The 17,590-nt window shown below is 46.4% G+C and overlaps 1 protein-coding gene across 8 annotated transcripts in view; it reads right to left on the bottom strand.

Moving 5' to 3' along the window:
• Nucleotides 1-3,834: 3,834 nt before the first annotated feature.
• The window catches only part of LOC142503617 (HORMA domain-containing protein 1-like), a 31,284-nt gene continuing 17,528 nt past the window's right edge, over nt 3,835-17,590 (bottom strand). For 2 of the 8 annotated variants that reach the window (XM_075616136.1, XM_075616139.1), the window contains 5 exons: nt 15,938-16,164; nt 15,659-15,713; nt 15,497-15,562; nt 6,439-6,500; nt 3,835-4,147 (listed from right to left, as the gene is read on the bottom strand). In XM_075616136.1, coding sequence (XP_075472251.1) covers nt 4,094-4,147; nt 6,439-6,500; nt 15,497-15,562; nt 15,659-15,713; nt 15,938-16,164 — 464 coding nt within the window. In that variant the 3' untranslated portion in view covers nt 3,835-4,093. Of the gene's footprint in view, nt 4,148-5,306; nt 5,355-6,438; nt 6,501-15,496; nt 15,563-15,658; nt 15,714-15,937; nt 16,165-17,590 lie in introns of those variants that run through there. The other 6 variants (XM_075616133.1, XM_075616135.1, XR_012804060.1 and 3 more) reach the window with 6 other exon arrangements.

The raw sequence follows: 17,590 nt of genomic DNA, 5'->3' as shown, positions 1-17,590 counted from the left end.
TGACTTCAACGGCGGCGTCGCCCCGTTGAAAGTCTATGGCGGCGGATTCCCATTGCCGCCAACGGCGGCGGTTTGCCATTGAAAGTCTATGGCGGCGGAGCCCGTTGTTTTCAATGGGGATTTAGTGAAAAAACGTGATTTAATTTACAGCGGAGTTTTTTGTATTAAAATAGGAAACGGTTTAAGGTGTATTTGTGTAACTCCGGTTCCGAAGGTCGTAGCAAGTCGCAAATTGGTCCATAGGGTGTCCCAGTTCCAGCATTGAGAACTGGGAAGTTTGGACCCGCTGGTCCCAACGGAACCGGATATTTTGATATGTTTGTGTTTTATCTTTAATACTGTGTCCCAATGCAGGGATAAAACCCAGAGGAAATTCCTTTGCATACCAGGGTAGCATATGGCCAGAGAGGCGACCCAATGTCTAGGACTTAAGTATTGTTCAAAGGATTTTGTCACCCTCACTGTTTACCTGAGGGCGGAGACAGCTCAAACCAGAGCAGTATATAAGTGTCCCATTTCACACCTCACAAAAAAAAGTATCCTGCCAGGAATCCAATTTTGTAGACTAGCTGGCATTCCTGATGCAGATGAGGGGCTACAGAAATGAGACCCCAGAGTTCTAATGCGCATGTGCCAACTAGCAGGGGGGCATGGATCAAAATGTGTTCCCATGTTAGTGAGTGGCTAGAGGTAATTGAAAACCAATCACCTGTACTTAATGTTAAGGATAGGGTTACCAAAGGTTTATAAACGGTTGTCCACCCTTTATCTTGTGTTGTTCTTCTATACCATCTTGATTGCTGAGAGAAATACTATGCAATGTCTTCATGCCAGAGGTCTTTCATGTCTTTGGTGTCTTGATGATTATGAAGATTGCTGTATGAACTGCCAGTCCAGATGGGACTGTTTCATCATTCCATCTTAAGTAAGTGTCCATATTTTGCCTGTTATTTGTATATCTGTTGTGTTCACCTTTATCAAGGAATAAATTATATTTTATCATATCTAAGTCTCGTCACAGTTCAACCCAGTTATATATAGTATATATATATTTGGTGTAAATTACAGCCTGTCATAAAGCTATCGTCACATCGCTCGGTACACAGACTTCCATAGTCTGTGCTTCTAGGAGGGGGGATTTTAGTGCAACATATGCCGGAAGGGCCAACAATCTACTTTGTATCTAGTGTCAGCACAGTGTAAGAGGTGGTAGTCTGAGACATTGTTGCAGATAAGATCTGTCTGCTACATTGTCCAGTCACGCAGTGTGTATGTGCTGTCTGCTCCCTATGCCTTCACTGCTTCATTTGTTTAGTGATTACACAGGTTCATTTTCCTTTGAAAGGAGTATATTGAATTTAACTCACAGATTTTGTACCATTAGTACCAGATTGGGCTCCGGGCACAAGACGTTGTCATTAAGACACCTTGGCAGACACTACTAGCCTGCCAACTTGTCTGACTCGCAGCTCTGGATTTAGAGAGTATACATAGCTCTAGGGTCCTTTACCAACTGGTTATTATTTATTTGTGCAATCTGTACGGTCCAGACAATCCTGTCTGACTCTTGAGTCACCTATACCTCCTTTTTGCTGTGTGTGTTCATCCATTGTCTGCAGCTAAGGTTTTAAGGCTCAACTACAGCACTATCACTTACTCATATAACACCCCATTAGCTCTTGGGACTACCAGCAGGTCCTATCACTGAACATATGTTTACTTACTTTGGTAAGTGTAGCCGTCTAGAGAGCACCTATTGTATTTAATAGGACTATTTATCCCTACCCCCATTCTCCTTTTTAATTTTCGCCATTTGTATAGGGTTACCTCACATAGAGGGTTATCCATAACATTGTATTTTATTTGAGGATTTCTCCGATTAAAATTGATTTTAAGTTATTCATCATTACATGTTAGAATTTGATCCACTCGTCTCCATCAGGTTCTCAAGTCAGCAGTATCATCAGCCGCTGAGTGCTCTCACCATAGGGGTTCTTTTTTCTTAGTTGATATATTTATTAAGGGGCAATATGTGTAGGTTAATAATGAAATGAAAGGCTGGAAAAAAATAATTGTGAAAGCGGGGCATATTTATCAACGGTCAATATGTGTAGGTTAATAATGAAATGAAAGTCTGGAAAAAATAATTGTGAAAGCGGGCCATATTTATTAACGGATTAAAAAGAGGGGCATATTTATCAAGCGTCAATATGTGTAGGTTAAAAATGAAATGAAAGGCTGGAAAAAAATAATTGTGAAAGCGGGCCATATTTATTAAGGGATTAAGAGGCAACATGTGAAAGTGTGATATGTTGTGAACTTGATGGACAAAGCGGGACATGTATTAATGTATTGAACGTGAAGGCAATGATGCAGGGCCAACGGCCATTTTAGAATGTTAAATAACACTGCGTAGGTGAACATGGTTAGACATGTATTAATGTATTGAACGTGAAGGCAATGATGCAGGGCCAACGGCCATTTTAGAATGTTAAATAACACTGCGTAGGTGAACATGGTTAGACGGTCGGCCATTTTGTAATTTGAATTAAGAGTTTGAAGGGGGAAAGGCAGTTGAAGGGAGACATTTTGTGTCATGGTGATTTAGATTTTAAATGCGATTAGAGAGTCCGTGTGCGCGTTTTCCTGAGGGGCATGTGATTTTGATAGTTCAGGCTATGGCGGCCTACTGCAGCCTATGGCGGTAGCGGCAGGCTATGTGTGAATTAGAGAGTGCAGGGTGTCGTGCGGCCGTGTGTGCCTCATTTTACGTTGACGGCTACAGGGAGTGTGTGGCGGGTGCAGCCTATGGCGGCTACAGGGAAAGCTGCATGCCTTCCGTTGACGGCTACAGGGAGTGTGTGGCGGGTGCAGGCTATGGCGGCCGCGGCTACAGTGAAACCTGCATGCCTAGAGGGAGTGTCGGGCAAGCGTTTGTGGTGTGAGGTAGCTGCGTGGATAGAGGTAGTGTCGGTCAGGCGTTTGTGCGGTCCCTGTGGGGAGTGTCAGTCAGGCGTTTGTGGTGTGAGGTAGCTGCGCGTATAGAGGGAGTGTCGGTCAGGCGTTTGTGCGGTCCCTGTGGGGAGTGTCAGTCAGGCGTTTGTGGTGTGAGGTAGCTGCGCGGCTAGAGGGAGTGTCGGCCAGGCGTTTGTGCGGTCCCCGGGCGTGTGTGCGGAGCTGTGGTGTCAGGTTGCGCGGCTAGAGGGAGAGGGAGTGTCGGCCAGGCGTTTGTAGCTGTGGTCGGAGGTGTGTGATAGTGAGTGTGTGTGTGGTTGGTCTCAGGTGTGAGTGTGTGTGAAGCATGGTGTCAGGTTTGAGTGTGTGTACACAGGGGTAACAGTGAGTGTGTGGGGTGAGGAGTGAGTGTGTGTACACAGGGGTAACAGTGAGTGTGTGGGGTGACAGTCAAGGGGTGACAGTGTGAGATGGATGAAACTTACCTTGTACTCCGCATGGGGTGCTCTGGGGGTATGGTGTGTCAGTGTCAGTGTGTGACAGTCAAATAGTTGTGTATCAGTGATGTCACTGTACCTTTTGGCCAATGATAGTGGTGTGTGAGGCTGACTATGGGCGGGCGGACACAGGGACCAATGTCTGTGTGTGTCTATGTGGGTGTCACAGTGGAGCTGACCTCTTGGCCAATGAGTCGCGGGGGGGCGGGCAGACCCACGGACCAATCTGATTGGCCACATCTAACAAACCCCATACAAATTTCAAACTTATATATTAAGATGTAAGTGGGTCATTCATGATGGCCCGGAGAATATATTTCCAGTTCCTAACTTGATGGGCATAAACAAATAATTAAAGGGGGAAAAAGACAATACAAGAATGTAATTGTTTTATGTATCTTCTGTTTAATATATGCACAAGTGATATATGTAAAGTTAAATGTTTATTTGCTAACCTTCCCCCCCTCTTTTCTTTTTTTTGTATCCCATGTATAAAATACTGAAATAAAAAGAAAGTTTAAAAATAAAAAAGAATCAATGAAACTGAGCTTCACATGTCCCCTACGCATAAAATTTGGATTAAAAAAATGTCTTGGGTATACTGGGAATTTTCCTCACAAAGCTTTTTGCTTAATGTCTATTCAGTGTTTTCTTTTTGAGATTCCCTTTCTTTTAGTAGCGGTGCCTCCACGAATCTTAATAAAAAAAGAAATGTGGGTTAATGACTTAAAAATACTTAAAGCAGCAATCCCACCGTCTTGTTTATTTTTTTTACCCCCTATTTTTTTTAGAGGTAACCAGGGAATCCCGGAGCTGAACCGTGGGTAATTTCAGTTCTGAGGACCCCTGCGTTTGAGATACCAGTAAAGTTACCGGGTTTAAATTTCCCTCCAGGGGAAATAAAATGGCTGCCAAATTATGTGCCAATAAGAAGTCACAATATCATCAACCATTGAAATCCCCTTTAAAATCCAGGAAGTAATACCGATAACTTTACCTATATTATCTTGGGAACTGGGGTTCCCAGGAGCAGAAAATAGTGCATTTCAATTGCAGGGGGCCCCATTGTTCCCATCCTGTAACAAACAGGAGGCTTGTTAGGGAGGATTATGGTAGGTTACCTGTCTAGAATGTGCTATACCTGTTTTATGATCTTGCCTCCAACAATTCAGAATAAAATGACGTGTCTAACATATAACGCCTCTATTTGATACATATCAATATGCCATTTTAGACCTCATTATTTGGTGTATAAAAAAATTATTTTTTTCTTTTAAATGATTTTCATCAGATGAAAGAGGAAAGAAGATTTATATACAGTAGTAATGCATATTTAAATTACTTTTCACATCTATAGAACATAAATATACAAGCAGAAACAGGATGTCCACAGCATACCAATGTAGAAAAATATACAAATCTATTTATTTAATCCATCACATAAACAATAAAAACAGGCCCCTTTTTATATAGATTTCTAGATTTTTCTACCTTGGAGTGCTTTGAACATCCTGCTCCTGCTTGTATATTTTTGGTCCGGTGACATGTACCTAGACCGTCCCATCGGGCACCTGGTTATAAGTTAAGTCATTATGTCATTTATTGAGTTCTAACTCGGGATGCCCCTACTATTAATTCATTTTGTATACCACTAAAATAGACACTGTAAAAGCTTTGTCAGAACCATATGGACTTTACACATCCCAAAAGTCTAAGAATTCTTCTATTAAGAACAGTTTTTCTTAACCTTCTGTTTGGGACACTCCAGTTAAACAAGATTTTAGGAATAAGCAATGAATTACCAATCACACAGTTGCATTTATCTTATATGTGAACGTTATTAGCCGATTGTACCTAGAACATGGCCTGGCTGGGGTGTCCCGAGGAGAGGTTTGAGAAACACTAGCAAAGAAAGGAAGCCCAAAGAACATTATTATTCTTACAGCTGTGGTGGTGAGAATGCCTTAAAAAGTCATTGATAAAAATATATATATATATATATATATAGTGCAGAATAAATGAATTCTTCAGTATTAGGTGATACCTTTTTTATTGGACTAACAATTTATGTCATAGGACAAGCTTTTGAGAGTTATCCTCTCTTCTTCAGGTCAAGCAATACTGATATACAAAGGATTCAATGGCTAAAACAGTGTAGACAGGGGGGAAAAAACAGATATGTACTGTAGATAAGGTAGGGTGTTAAAAGTGTTTTGAAGCCAGGAGAAAGTGACAAAGAAGGAGGGGTATTGCTTGACCTGAAGAAGAGAGGATAACTCTCGAAAGCTTGTCCTATGACATAAATTGTTAGTCCAATAAAAAAGGTATCACCTAATACTGAAGAATTCATTTATTCTGCACTAACGCAACTGGACTAACACGGCTATTTTCTTCTATATATATATATATATATATATATATATATATATATATATATATATACACAAATATATACATATATACAGGCATACCCCGCATTAACATACGCAATGGGACCGGAGCATGTATGTAAAGCGAAAATGTACTTAAAGTGAAGCAGTACTTTTTTTCCACTTATCGATGCATGTACTGTACTGCAATCATCATATACGTGCATAACTAATGTAAATACCGCATTTGTAACAGGCTCTATAGTCTCCCCGCTTGCGCACAGCTTCGTTACAGGTAGGGAGCCGGCATTGCTGTTTAGAACGTGCTGACAGGCGCGTGCGTGAACTGCCGTTTGCCTATTGGGCGACATGTACTTACTCGCGAGTGTACTTAAAGTGAGTGTCCTTAAAGCGGGGTATGCCTGTACCTATATATCTATATACCTATATATCTATATATATCTTGGTCTTTCAGTTGATGTTAATTAAACAAATATTTGTTGCACTGAACACTAATTGTTTAAAGGACTTCTACGGTTTGACCAAATCCTATTAAAGTTGTTTGCAGCATCTACAGTTGATCATTGTGTATCATAGTATTAATGATACGGTCTTACCTTTCTTTTATTATCAAGAAAATCTTCTTGAGTCCCTGTATTGCTTCCATTGAATGGAAATTCTAGAAAATAAAAAAGTCTGTATAATTATCTATGTAACAATTTATTTAAATTAGCCAGATTTACCACTCAAAATATTCATCATTCAAAGCCACGCTTGAAAGAAAGTGTCTATGTATCATCCTCCACTTCCCTCATTATCATCCTCTCTCCTCATTCTCCTCCCTCATTATCATCATCATCATCATCATCATCATGTGGCATTAGTATCTTATTAGGGAAGAAGAGTTCATTTTCATGAAGACTAAATCCAAGATGTGTTACCCAGACAAATAAAAAGTACTTTTTCCATAGATAAATGGCTTGAAATGGTAAGAGGATTTAAGTAGTCATAGTGATATTTTACCATGCTGTTGCCATTCATTAAATGGAGGAAGAATACACTTGTTCTTGTGAATCAGGTCATATATGTCATAAAATGTACTGCCGTGTTCTAGTAGTTATAACTCCTATTGAATTCTTTATACATGCACAGCTGTAGGCGGAAATAGTTTCTAATAGACCAAGATAAGAACAAAGCTTTGAGACTGCTTCCAATTCAATATGCCGTTAAAGCCCGTTTGTGTGCTGTTTCAGTTGAATAGAACCAAAATGTTCTTTATTGCAGAGCAGCTTTACAGTATATTGAATAGAATCCTATATACTTTCTTCTTTTGATGCGTGGCAAAGTGCCTACAATGGTCTTAATACAACTAAAATCTTATATAGTGTTGACAGTGCGCGCAGTGTTATACATAGAATCTTACAGGCACAATGAGTCCCTGTACTGTAGAGATCACTATCTAATTTCCATATACAAACAACATAGGGAATCCTTAAGGTCAGAAACACCAGAATGCTGTCAGAAAATGAGCATTCCCGTTCCAAAGTAACCACAATGTAATTTATTAATCACACCGCATTTATTTATTTATAACATGTGTTACCAGGAAGTAATACATTGAGAGTTTAACCAATGTGGCTAAATAAACAGGAAGGGGAGGAAACAGACAAGAAGAGGAAGGCATTTAGATTCTTTAAGTCAGGGACGGAGACATCGTATCAGAATTATAAGGAATGTAACAAAAAATGCAAAAGGGCAACAAATTAGCAAAAATGGATAATGAAAAAAGGATTGCAATAGAAAGTATGGTCAACCCTAAAAAGTTCTTTAAGTACCTTAATAACAAAAAAATGAGAAAAGAAAATATAGGACCCTTTCAGTGTGAGATGGGTAGGCAGATTATTGGAGATAAGGAAAAAGCAGAGGTATTAAACAAATTATTTACCTCTGTGTTTACCAGGGAAGAATCAAGCTCAATAGTAGTGCCGCAGGAGGAAGCCACAACCTCCATATTAATGAACAATTGGTTAACTGAGGAAGAAGTTCATAAGCGTCTTGAAAAAATTTAAGTAAATAAGGCACCTGGCCCCGATGGCATACATCCAAGAGTTCTCAAGGAGTTAAGCTCAGTAATAGCCAAACCATTATATTTAATATTCAAGGACTCCATTTCCACAGGCTCAGTACCACAAGATTGGCGTAAAGCAGATGTGGTGCCTATATTTAAAAAGGGAGCTAGATCACAACCAGGGAATTACAGACCTGTAAGCCTGACTTCAATAGTGGGTAAACTACTTGAAGGTTTAATACGGGATAATATTCAGGAATACCTAATGGAAAACAAAATTATTAGTAATAGGCAGCATGGATTTATGAAGGATAGATCATGCCAAACTAACCTTATTTGTTTCTTTGAGGAGGTAAGTAGGATTTTAGACCAGGGTAATGGAGTTGATGTGATCTACTTAGATTTTGCAAAGGTTTTTGATACGGTTTCACACAAGAGGTTGGTGTACAAAATAAAGAAAATTAGACTCAGTAATAATATTTGCACCTGGATTGAAAACTGGTTAAAGGACAGACAACAGAGGGTTGTCATAAATGGAACTTTTTCAGGTTGGGCTAAAGTCGTGAGTGGAGTACCTAAGGGATCGGTACTGGGACCCCTGCTTTATAACTTGTTTATTAATGACCTTGAGGTTGGCATTGAGAGCAAAGTCTCCATCTTTGCTGATGATACTAAATTTTGTGTGATAATAGAATCAGAGCAGGATGTAATTTCTCTCCAGAATGACTTGGAGAGACTGGAAACGTGGGCAGGTAAATGGCAGATGAGGTTTAATACAGATAAATGTAAGGTTATGCATTTGGGATGCAAGAAAAAAAAGGCGACTTACAAATTAAATGGAGATATATTGGGGGAATCCTTGATGGAGAAGGATTTAGGAGTGCTTGTAGACAGCAGGCTTAGCAATAGTGCACAAAGTCATGCAGTAGCTTCAAAGGCAGATAAGATCTTATCTTGCATTAAACGGGCAATGGATGGAAGGGAAGCAAACGTAATTATGGCCGTTTACAAAGCATTAGTAAGACCACACCTTCAATATGGAGTACAATTTTCGGCACCACTCCTTAGAAAAGACATTATGGAACTAGAGAGAGTGCAGAGAAGAGCCACCAAATTAATAAAGGGGATGGACAATCTAACTTATGAGGAGAGGCTACCTAAATTAGATTTATTTAAAAGAGGCGTCTAAGAGGGGATATGATAACTATATACAAATATATTCGGGGACAGTACAAGGAGCTTTCAAAAGAACTGTTCATCCCACAGGCAGTTCAAAGGACTCGAGCCATCCCTTAAGGTTGGAGGAAAGGAGATTTCACCAGCAACAAAGGAAAGAGTTCTTTACAGTAAGGGCAGTTAAAATGTGGAATTCATTACCCAAGGAGACTGCGATGGCAGATACAATAGATTTATTCAAAAAAAGGTTGGACATCTTTTTAGATGGGAAAGGTATACAGGGATATCTACTATATATTTCTGAAAGTGTCCTATGTGTCCATGTCTGTGTCCCTAGCGGCAATCTCATTGGACCTTGGGCAGCCCGCCCCCGCACACCTCTCATTGGCCTGAGGCGGAGTGACGGGCCAACACACACACACACACCCCTCCCTGATGCTCCACTCACCCCCCCCCCTCCCTGATGCTCTACTCACCCCTCCCCCATGCTCCACTTACCTCCCCCCCCAATGCTCCACTCACCTCCCCCCCGATGCTCCACTCACCTCCCCCCCGATGCTCCACTCACCTCCCCCCGTTGCTCCACTCACCTCCCCCCCGTTGCTCCACTCACCTCCCCCCCATGCTCCACTCACCTCCCCCCCATGCTCCACTCACCTCCCCCCCGATGCTCCATTCACCTCCCCACCGATGCTCCACTCACCTCCCCCCCATGCTCCACTCACCTCCCCCCCATGCTCCACTCACCTCCCCCCCATGCTCCACTCACCTCCCCCCCATGCTCCACTCACCTCCCCCCCGATGCTCCACTCACATCCCCACCCGGTGCTCCACTCACCTCCCCCCCCGATGCTCCACTCACCTCCCCCCCGATACTCCACTCACCTCCCCCCGATGCTCCACTCACCTCCCCCCTGATTCTCCACTCACCTCCCCCCCGATGCTCCACTCACCTCCCCCCCATGCTCCACTCACCTCCCCCCCGATGCTCCACTCACCTCCCCCCCGATGCTCCACTCACCTCCCCACCGATGCTCCACTCACCTCCCCCCCATGCTCCACTCACCTCCCCCCCATGCTCCACTCACCTCCCCCCCATTCTCCACTCACCTCCCCCTCATGCTTCACTCACCTCCCCCCCGATGCTCCACTCACCTCCCCCCGATGCTCCACTCACCTCCCCCCCGATGCTCCACTCACCTCCCCCCCGATGCTCCACTGACCTCCCCCCCGATGCTCCACTCACCTCCCCCCCGATGCTCCACTCACCTCCCCCCGATGCTCCACTCACTTCCCCCCCCGATGCTCCACTCACCTCCCCCCCAATGCTCCACTCACCTCCCCCCCGATGCTCCATTCACCTCCCCCCCGATGCTCCACTCACCTCCCCCCCGATGCTCCATTCACCTCCCCCCCGATGCTCCACTCACCTCCCCCCCGATGCTCCACTCACCTCCCCCCCCGATGCTCCACTCACCTCCCCCCGATGCTCCACTCACCTCCCCCCCTCGATGCTCCACTCACCTCCCCCCGATGCTCCACTCACCTCCCCCCCGATGCTCCACTCACCTCCCCCCCGATGCTCCACTCACCTCCCCCCCGATGCTCCACTCACCTCCCCCCTTCGATGCTCCACTCACCTCCCCCCCGATGCTCCACTCACCTCCCCCCCGATGCTCCACTCACCTCCCCCCCTCCCCGGCGGGGGGACAGGCAGCTGACACGCGGCACCTAAGATGGCGGCGGCCGGAAGGACCCCCTTCCTCCCTCGCGGAGTAACTAAGATGGCGGCGGCCGGAACGAGAGGTAACGTGTGTGTGTGTGTGTGTCACTGTGTGTGTGTGTCTCACTGTGTGTGTGTGTGTGTGTGTGTGTGTGTGTCATTGTGTGTCACTGTGTGTGTGTGTGTGTGTGTGTGTGTGTCAGTGTGTGTGTGTGTGTTTGTGTGTGTTTGTGTGTGTGTGTGTGTGTGTGTGTGTGTGTGTGTGTGTGTGTGTGTGTGTGTGTGTGTGTGTGTGTGACACTGTGTGTGTGTGTGACACTGTGTGTGTGTGTGGGACACTGTGTGTGTGTGTGTGGGACACTGTGTGTGTGTGACACTGTGTGTGTCTGACACTGTGTGTGTGTGTCAGGCACTGTAGGGTGGGGACCGAGAAACGGGGGGTGGTCAGGAGCGTAGAGAGAGGGGGGAGCCGAGAAACATACAGGGGGAGTGGAGAGGAGGGACCCGGAAATTTTAAGCAACCCACCCCCCCTCCTGTCCACTGCCCCCCCTCCTGTCGACTGTCCCCCCCCTCCTGTCCACTGTCCCCCCCTCCTGTCCACTGTCACCCCCCTTCCTGTCCACTGTCCACTCCCCCTCCTGTCCACTGTCACCCCCCCTCCTGTCCACTGTCACCCCCCCTCCTGTCCACTGTCACCCCCCCTCCTGTCCACTGTCACCCCCCTCCTGTCCACTGTCACCCCCCCTCCTGTCCAGTCACCCCCCCTCCTGTCCACTGTCACCACCCCCTCCTGTCCACTGTCACCACCCCCTCCTGTCCACTGTCACCACCCCCTCCTGTCCACTGTCCCGTCCCCCTCCTGTCCACTGTCGTCCCGTCCCCTCCTGTCCACTGTCGTCCCGTCCCCCCCTGTCCAGTGTCATCCTCTCCCCTCCTGTCCATTGTCGTCCCCTCCCCCTCCTGTCCACTGTCGTCCCGTCCCCTCCTGTCCACTGTCCCGTCCCCCTCCTGTCCACTGTCCCGTCCCCCTCCTGTCCACTGTCCCATCCCCCTCCTGTCCACTGTCCCGTCCCCCTCCTGTCCACTGTCCCGTCCCCCTCCTGTCCACTGTCCCGTCCCCCTCCTGTCCACTGTCCCGTCCCTCTCCTGTCCACTGTCCCGTCCCACTCCTGTCCACTGTCCCGTCCCCCTCCTGTCCACTGTCGTCCCCCTCCTGTCCACTGTCGTCCCGTCCCCTCCTGTCCACTGTACCCATCCCCTCCTGTCCACTGTCCCCTCCTGTCCACTGCCTCCCCTCCTGTCCCGTACCCCCCTCCTGTCCACTGTCCCGTCCCCCACCTGTCCACTGTCCCCCTCATGTCCACTGTCCCGTCCTCTCCACTGTCCCGTCCCCTCCTGTCCACTGTCCCGTCCCCTCCTGTCCACTGTCCCATCCCCTCCTGTCCACTGTCCCCTCCTGTCCACTGTCCCCTCCTGTCCACTGTCCGTCCCCTCCTGTCCATTGTCCGTCCCCTCCTGTCCACTGTCCCGTCCCCCTCCTGTCCACTGTCCCGTCCCCCTCCTGTCCACTGTCCCGTCCCCCTCCTGTCCACTGTCCCGTCCCCCTCCTGTCCACTGTTGTCCCGTCCCCTCCTGTCCACTGTACCCGTCCCCTCCTGTCCAGTCCCCGTCCCTTCCTGTCCACTGCCCCCCTCCTGTCCCCTGTCCCCCCCTCCTGTCCACTGTCCCCTGTCCCCCCCTCCTGTCCACTGTCCCCCCCCTCCTGTCCACTGTCCCGTCCCCCACCTGTCCGCTGTCCCGTCCCCCTCATGTCCACTGTCCCGTCCCCTCCTCTCCACTGTCCCGTCCTCTCCTGTCCACTGTCCCATCCCCTCCTGTCCACTGTCCCCTCCTGTCCACTGTCCCCGTCCCCTCCTGTCCACTGTCCCCTCCTGTCCACTGTCTCCCCCCCCTCCTGTCCACTGTCTCCCCCCCTCCTGTCCACGGTCTCCCCCCCCCTCCTGTCCACTGTCTCCCCCCCCTCCTGTCCACTGTCTCCCCCCCTCCTGTCCACTGTCTCCCCCCCCTCCTGTCCACTGCCCCCCCACCCTCCTGTCCACTGTCCCCCCCCCTCATTGTTCCCCCGTCCTGTCCACTGTCCCCCCCCCCTCCTCCTGTCCACTGCCCCCCCCTTTTCCCCCCCTCTCCCCCCCCTTTCCTAGCGGGAAATTTAACTCACGGGCAACGCCGGGTCTCTCAGCTAGTACCAAATAAGTATACATGGGAAGGATGTTGATCCAGGGATTAATCCGATTGTCGATTCTTGGAGTCAGGAAGGAATTTATTTTTCCCCTTATGAGATATCATTGGATGATATGTCACTGGGGTTTTTTGTTTGCCTTCCTCTGGATCAATGAGTAAGTATAGATATAGGATAAAGTATCTGTTGTCTAAATTTAGCATATGTTGAACTTGATGGACGTACGTCTTTTTTCAACCTAATCTACAATGTAACTATGTAACCTCTCGTTTTCAAGTATGTCCTGGGCATAGAGTTAAGATGACAAATAATATATTGTTACAAATACAGTTACATAAGTGAACATGGTATACATTATATGCAAGACACAGCATGCACAGTTAGAGATAATATATAATACGCGTATGTAACAGTTACAGACCAGATTAAAGTGTGAGACAGCTTTAGTTTTGAAAGAATTTAGGCCTCGGGCATGGTGCCTCGGTCCGCGCTGAGCCTTGCTCCAGCTCTGCTTCGCCTGCTCAAGCTGGTGCTTTTTTGCGTCCTGGCAGGAGAGGCAGTGAGCGTGCTTTGGGGGCGGGGCGGAGGCGGGTCGAAAGCGTGGCTAGTCCCTCGCTCCCATTGGATGTTTGCGGTCACGTGACCGCTCCTCCGCTCACCTCAGCGCCGAAATTCAAACTGTCCTGTCTCCTGAAAATTTCGGAGCCTTCGCACGCATGCGGAAGTGGCTGCTAAAGCCACGCTGATCACAGATGAAGGGGGTAAGTTCATCTGCTCAGCGCGGCTCAGCGGGTCTGCTGGACCATGTCCCAGGCCTTAGACTGGTGGTGGCTGTGAGTCTCCGGTAGACTGTTCCAGTTTTGGGGTGCACGGTAAGAGAAGGAGCGTCCGGATACTTTGCTGAACCTTGGGACCATGAACAGTCTTTTGGAGTCAGATCTTAGATGATAAGTGCTGCATGTGGTAGGGGTGAGGAGCTTGTTCAGATAGATGGGTAGCTTGCCCAGAAAGTATTTGAAGGCAAGAAAGGAAAGATGAACTTTGCGCCTAGACTCAAGTGATGACCAATCTAGTTCTTTGAGCATTTCGTAGTGATGTGTGTTGTAATTGCATTGGAGAACAAAACGGCATATTGAATTGTAGAGGGTATCAAGTTTGCTAAGGTGGGTTTGGGGTGCCGAGCCGTATACTATGTCCCCATAGTCGATAACTGGCATTAACATCTGCTGTGAGATACGCTTTTTGACCAGCAGACTTAGGCTAATGCCCCACTGCACGCGCCTGCACGCCCGCCTTGCGTCCTGGCGGTGCGTGCATGGCACTTCAGCACGATCTGTAGGGAGCTTTTTTTAAGGCTTTTTTTTAGGCGCGGGGGCGTGGCCAAAACGGGCCGGGTGGGCGCAGCCATGATGGGAGGAGTGGGGGGGTGGGGGCTTTGCAACAACAACAACAAAAACAATCACGGTGGTAAAAGCTTTGTTTTGCTGAGGTTTCACAGCAAAGACACAGGGAGTTGTGTGAGAGAGATAAGGACTCTGCAGTGAGGGCATTATAAGAAATCCTGCATGATTTTAATTAGTTATGGCAGTTTGCAGACCGTTTCATCTTGAACCCCCAGTCCTCCGAGATCCTGGCTTAAGGTCACATTTACAATAGTATATATTAACTATTTAGTAGAAAATGGCTTGTGTAGCCTAATAAATGTGCAGCACTTGAAATCAGTTTACTATTTGCGTCAAAAAGCACTCAAAATGTTTGTAGAAACAATTGCACTGCTAACTCTAAACATGTTCCCGATTGGCTCCCTGGTGCACCATGTGACGCGTCGCTGCACAGGAACACAATCCACTTGTATCTCCCACTGGCTGACGCGTCACAGAGCTCAGTGAGCCAGGAAGCGAGGAGTCACTGGGGACTGCTAGGGAGAAGGGAAGGGGCTGTGTGAGGAGTGCATGCGGTCGCGCATGCGGGGAACTAGCCTGAGGGAGGATTTGTTCGTGTAAAGCACACCTAGTTTGGCATAGGTTTTCGATGTCAGGATATCAATGTGCATCCCGAAAGGGTTGTGTTAGCGTTGGTTCTGATCTGGAGCTCAGTCATTGGAAGCTTTAAAAATTTAGCCTTGGTCCCAAATACCATTGTTACAGTCTTGTCAGTGTTTAAAAACGGTTTGTTTTGGGAAATCCAATTTTCAAGTCTCAAAAAGTCAGATTGAAGTATGTTTTCAAGGTCGGAGTGGCTAGGGCTGTGTGCATATAAGATTGTGTCATCTGCATACATGTGTATTGAAGCTTCCTTACAAGCTGAAATGTCTAACATACAAATCTAATCAGATGAAAATTACACATATATGTATATAAAAAACATATAAAAATTCTAATTTAATTGCCTAAGGCACAGTGAGATAAAGTGATGGGCCCAAGGTCCCAAGGATAGCTGACACTGGGATTCAAAGGTAGTGACATTACCACTGAGCTCCTCCTTCAGCCTTGACAGCAACATCCCCTTATGGTCTTTCAATGTCCTAGTAAAAGCTACAAAAAAAATCTATATGATAAAAAAACAATTGAGGAAAGCCATTGTTAAAAATGCAACATCAAATTCCACCTGAAATAAAAGTAGTAGCTGACCTCTTATATTGCTAGCACAGTCCTGTGTACATTCCATGGGGATGTGTAGCCCATCCTTAAAAAGAAAAAAATAATTTTAAAGTCATGGATGGAATGAACCCTGTCTCATGTCAAAATAAATCTGTCTAATAAGCGGACAGTTGAATAGGACTAGAATAGGAACAGAATATATGTTTAAGTCGTTAAGTGTTGGAGACGCTGGTGACACATTAAGAACATTTTTATATGTGGTCAGAACAACAACAAAGTTGAGAGTAATGCTAATTAGAAATATCTCACAGACTTGGCATGAGCTTCTTGTGGCCTGACATTCTCTTTCTCCTCTTTGAGTATGCTCTGCTTATTCATGGTTTCCAGGCTCTCTTTCTCAGTAGTAACACGCATCTTTATCACATGAAATGAAGTTGCCACATCAGCCAGCTTCACCTGCACAGGGACACCTTCAAAAAGCATTGTGTGAGACTCCCCTTCCTTAAAACCAGGAGGTTGATAATGTGTAGGGGTCACTAGTAAGGAAAAGAAAGTACACACATTTACAGTACACATCCTTTTATAAAATTATACTAGTAAGTATAACAGATCTATGTTACAGTAACTCATAAAACAATTAGTAGGCCACAAATGTTATTGCATTCAGTTTTTAAAATCCTGTATTACGGATATTTCTAAATTACTAAAGCTATTCCCACTGCACGGATAACACTGACACAGAATATACGGAGCGAGATTTACCAAATATTAAAGAATGGTTCATTCAGCAAACCCGTTTCAGGCTGGCAAATAAAAATATGATTGCGTAAATTGTCCTTAAAATTACCACGTTCTAAATATTAAAGGTGTTTTATTTTTAAAATATCACTGGTGGGTTTAATGAGTGGCATTTGGTCACTGTGTCATTTTGTTGATCTCCTAATACAGCTGTTCTCAGATTCCTAAATACATTGCACTGAATCTACTGTGTATACAGCACGGGTGCGCAAAGTTTTTGGGGTGCACCCCCCTGCCTGGGAGCCCCAGCGTTCACGTCCCACCTCGGTTAGAACCCGGCGTCAAATGACGTCGCGGGTCATGTGACATCACGCGCCCCACGCAATGTCATTTGATGCCGCATTGCCATGGTGACGCGGCGCCAAAGACCCGGCTGGAAGCAGGTAAGGGACGTTTCAGAGGCCTCACGCCTCCCCCGGCATTTAATTAAAATGCCTTGGGGAAGGGCGCGGAGCTTCTGAAACCGCCGCGCCCCCCCCCTAGCAATTCTTGCGCCCCCAGGTATACAGTATACTAAATTAACCAGAACTGTTTAATCACAATATTTTTGCTAAACAGAAAAACACTCCAAAGCTTTGTATATTTTCTTATGAGCCTTCTAGGCAATAACAAACAAGATTAATATGATTATTATAGTAAAAGATCTAAAGAAGAGGGAAGGAGTATGAAGTATAAGTTTTCATTGGACCAAACAATCGTTCATAAATTATCATACTCCTTACTCCCTCAATTGTTAACTGTACATGAAAGGAATTACCAATACAGCTGCCCACACTACTTTCCGATCTAAGGCTGCATCCCCAGTGTAGGCTGCGTCAAGCGCTACGGCGTGCGCTGCAGGAACAAGATCCGCCCCTCTATGGTGCTGGGCCCAGTAGCTGCCTGCAAGCGCATATACAGATCGCAATGTGCACCACATTTTTTGCAAAAACAAGAATCTTGTCTTTGCTAGTGGCGACGGAGCGCTGGCCACGTCACGGCGGCGGCTCAGCCAATGAGGGCGAACCAGCTGCGTGATATCATGGCCACGCCTCCACTCACGATCTTGTCTTTCCCCCTGCAGCTCAGCCACAGACTGCGGCTTTGACACATGCACGCGCCACCAGACCGCCAGGTGCATGTGCAGGGCCGTAGCCTAAGACACTTGTGAGATCCCAAATTAAA

The sequence above is a fragment of the Ascaphus truei genome, chromosome 10 (genome assembly GCF_040206685.1).
Source record: "Ascaphus truei isolate aAscTru1 chromosome 10, aAscTru1.hap1, whole genome shotgun sequence".
NCBI classification, from domain to species: Eukaryota; Metazoa; Chordata; class Amphibia; order Anura; family Ascaphidae; genus Ascaphus; species Ascaphus truei.
This window is presented reverse-complemented; position numbering and strand designations above follow the sequence as displayed.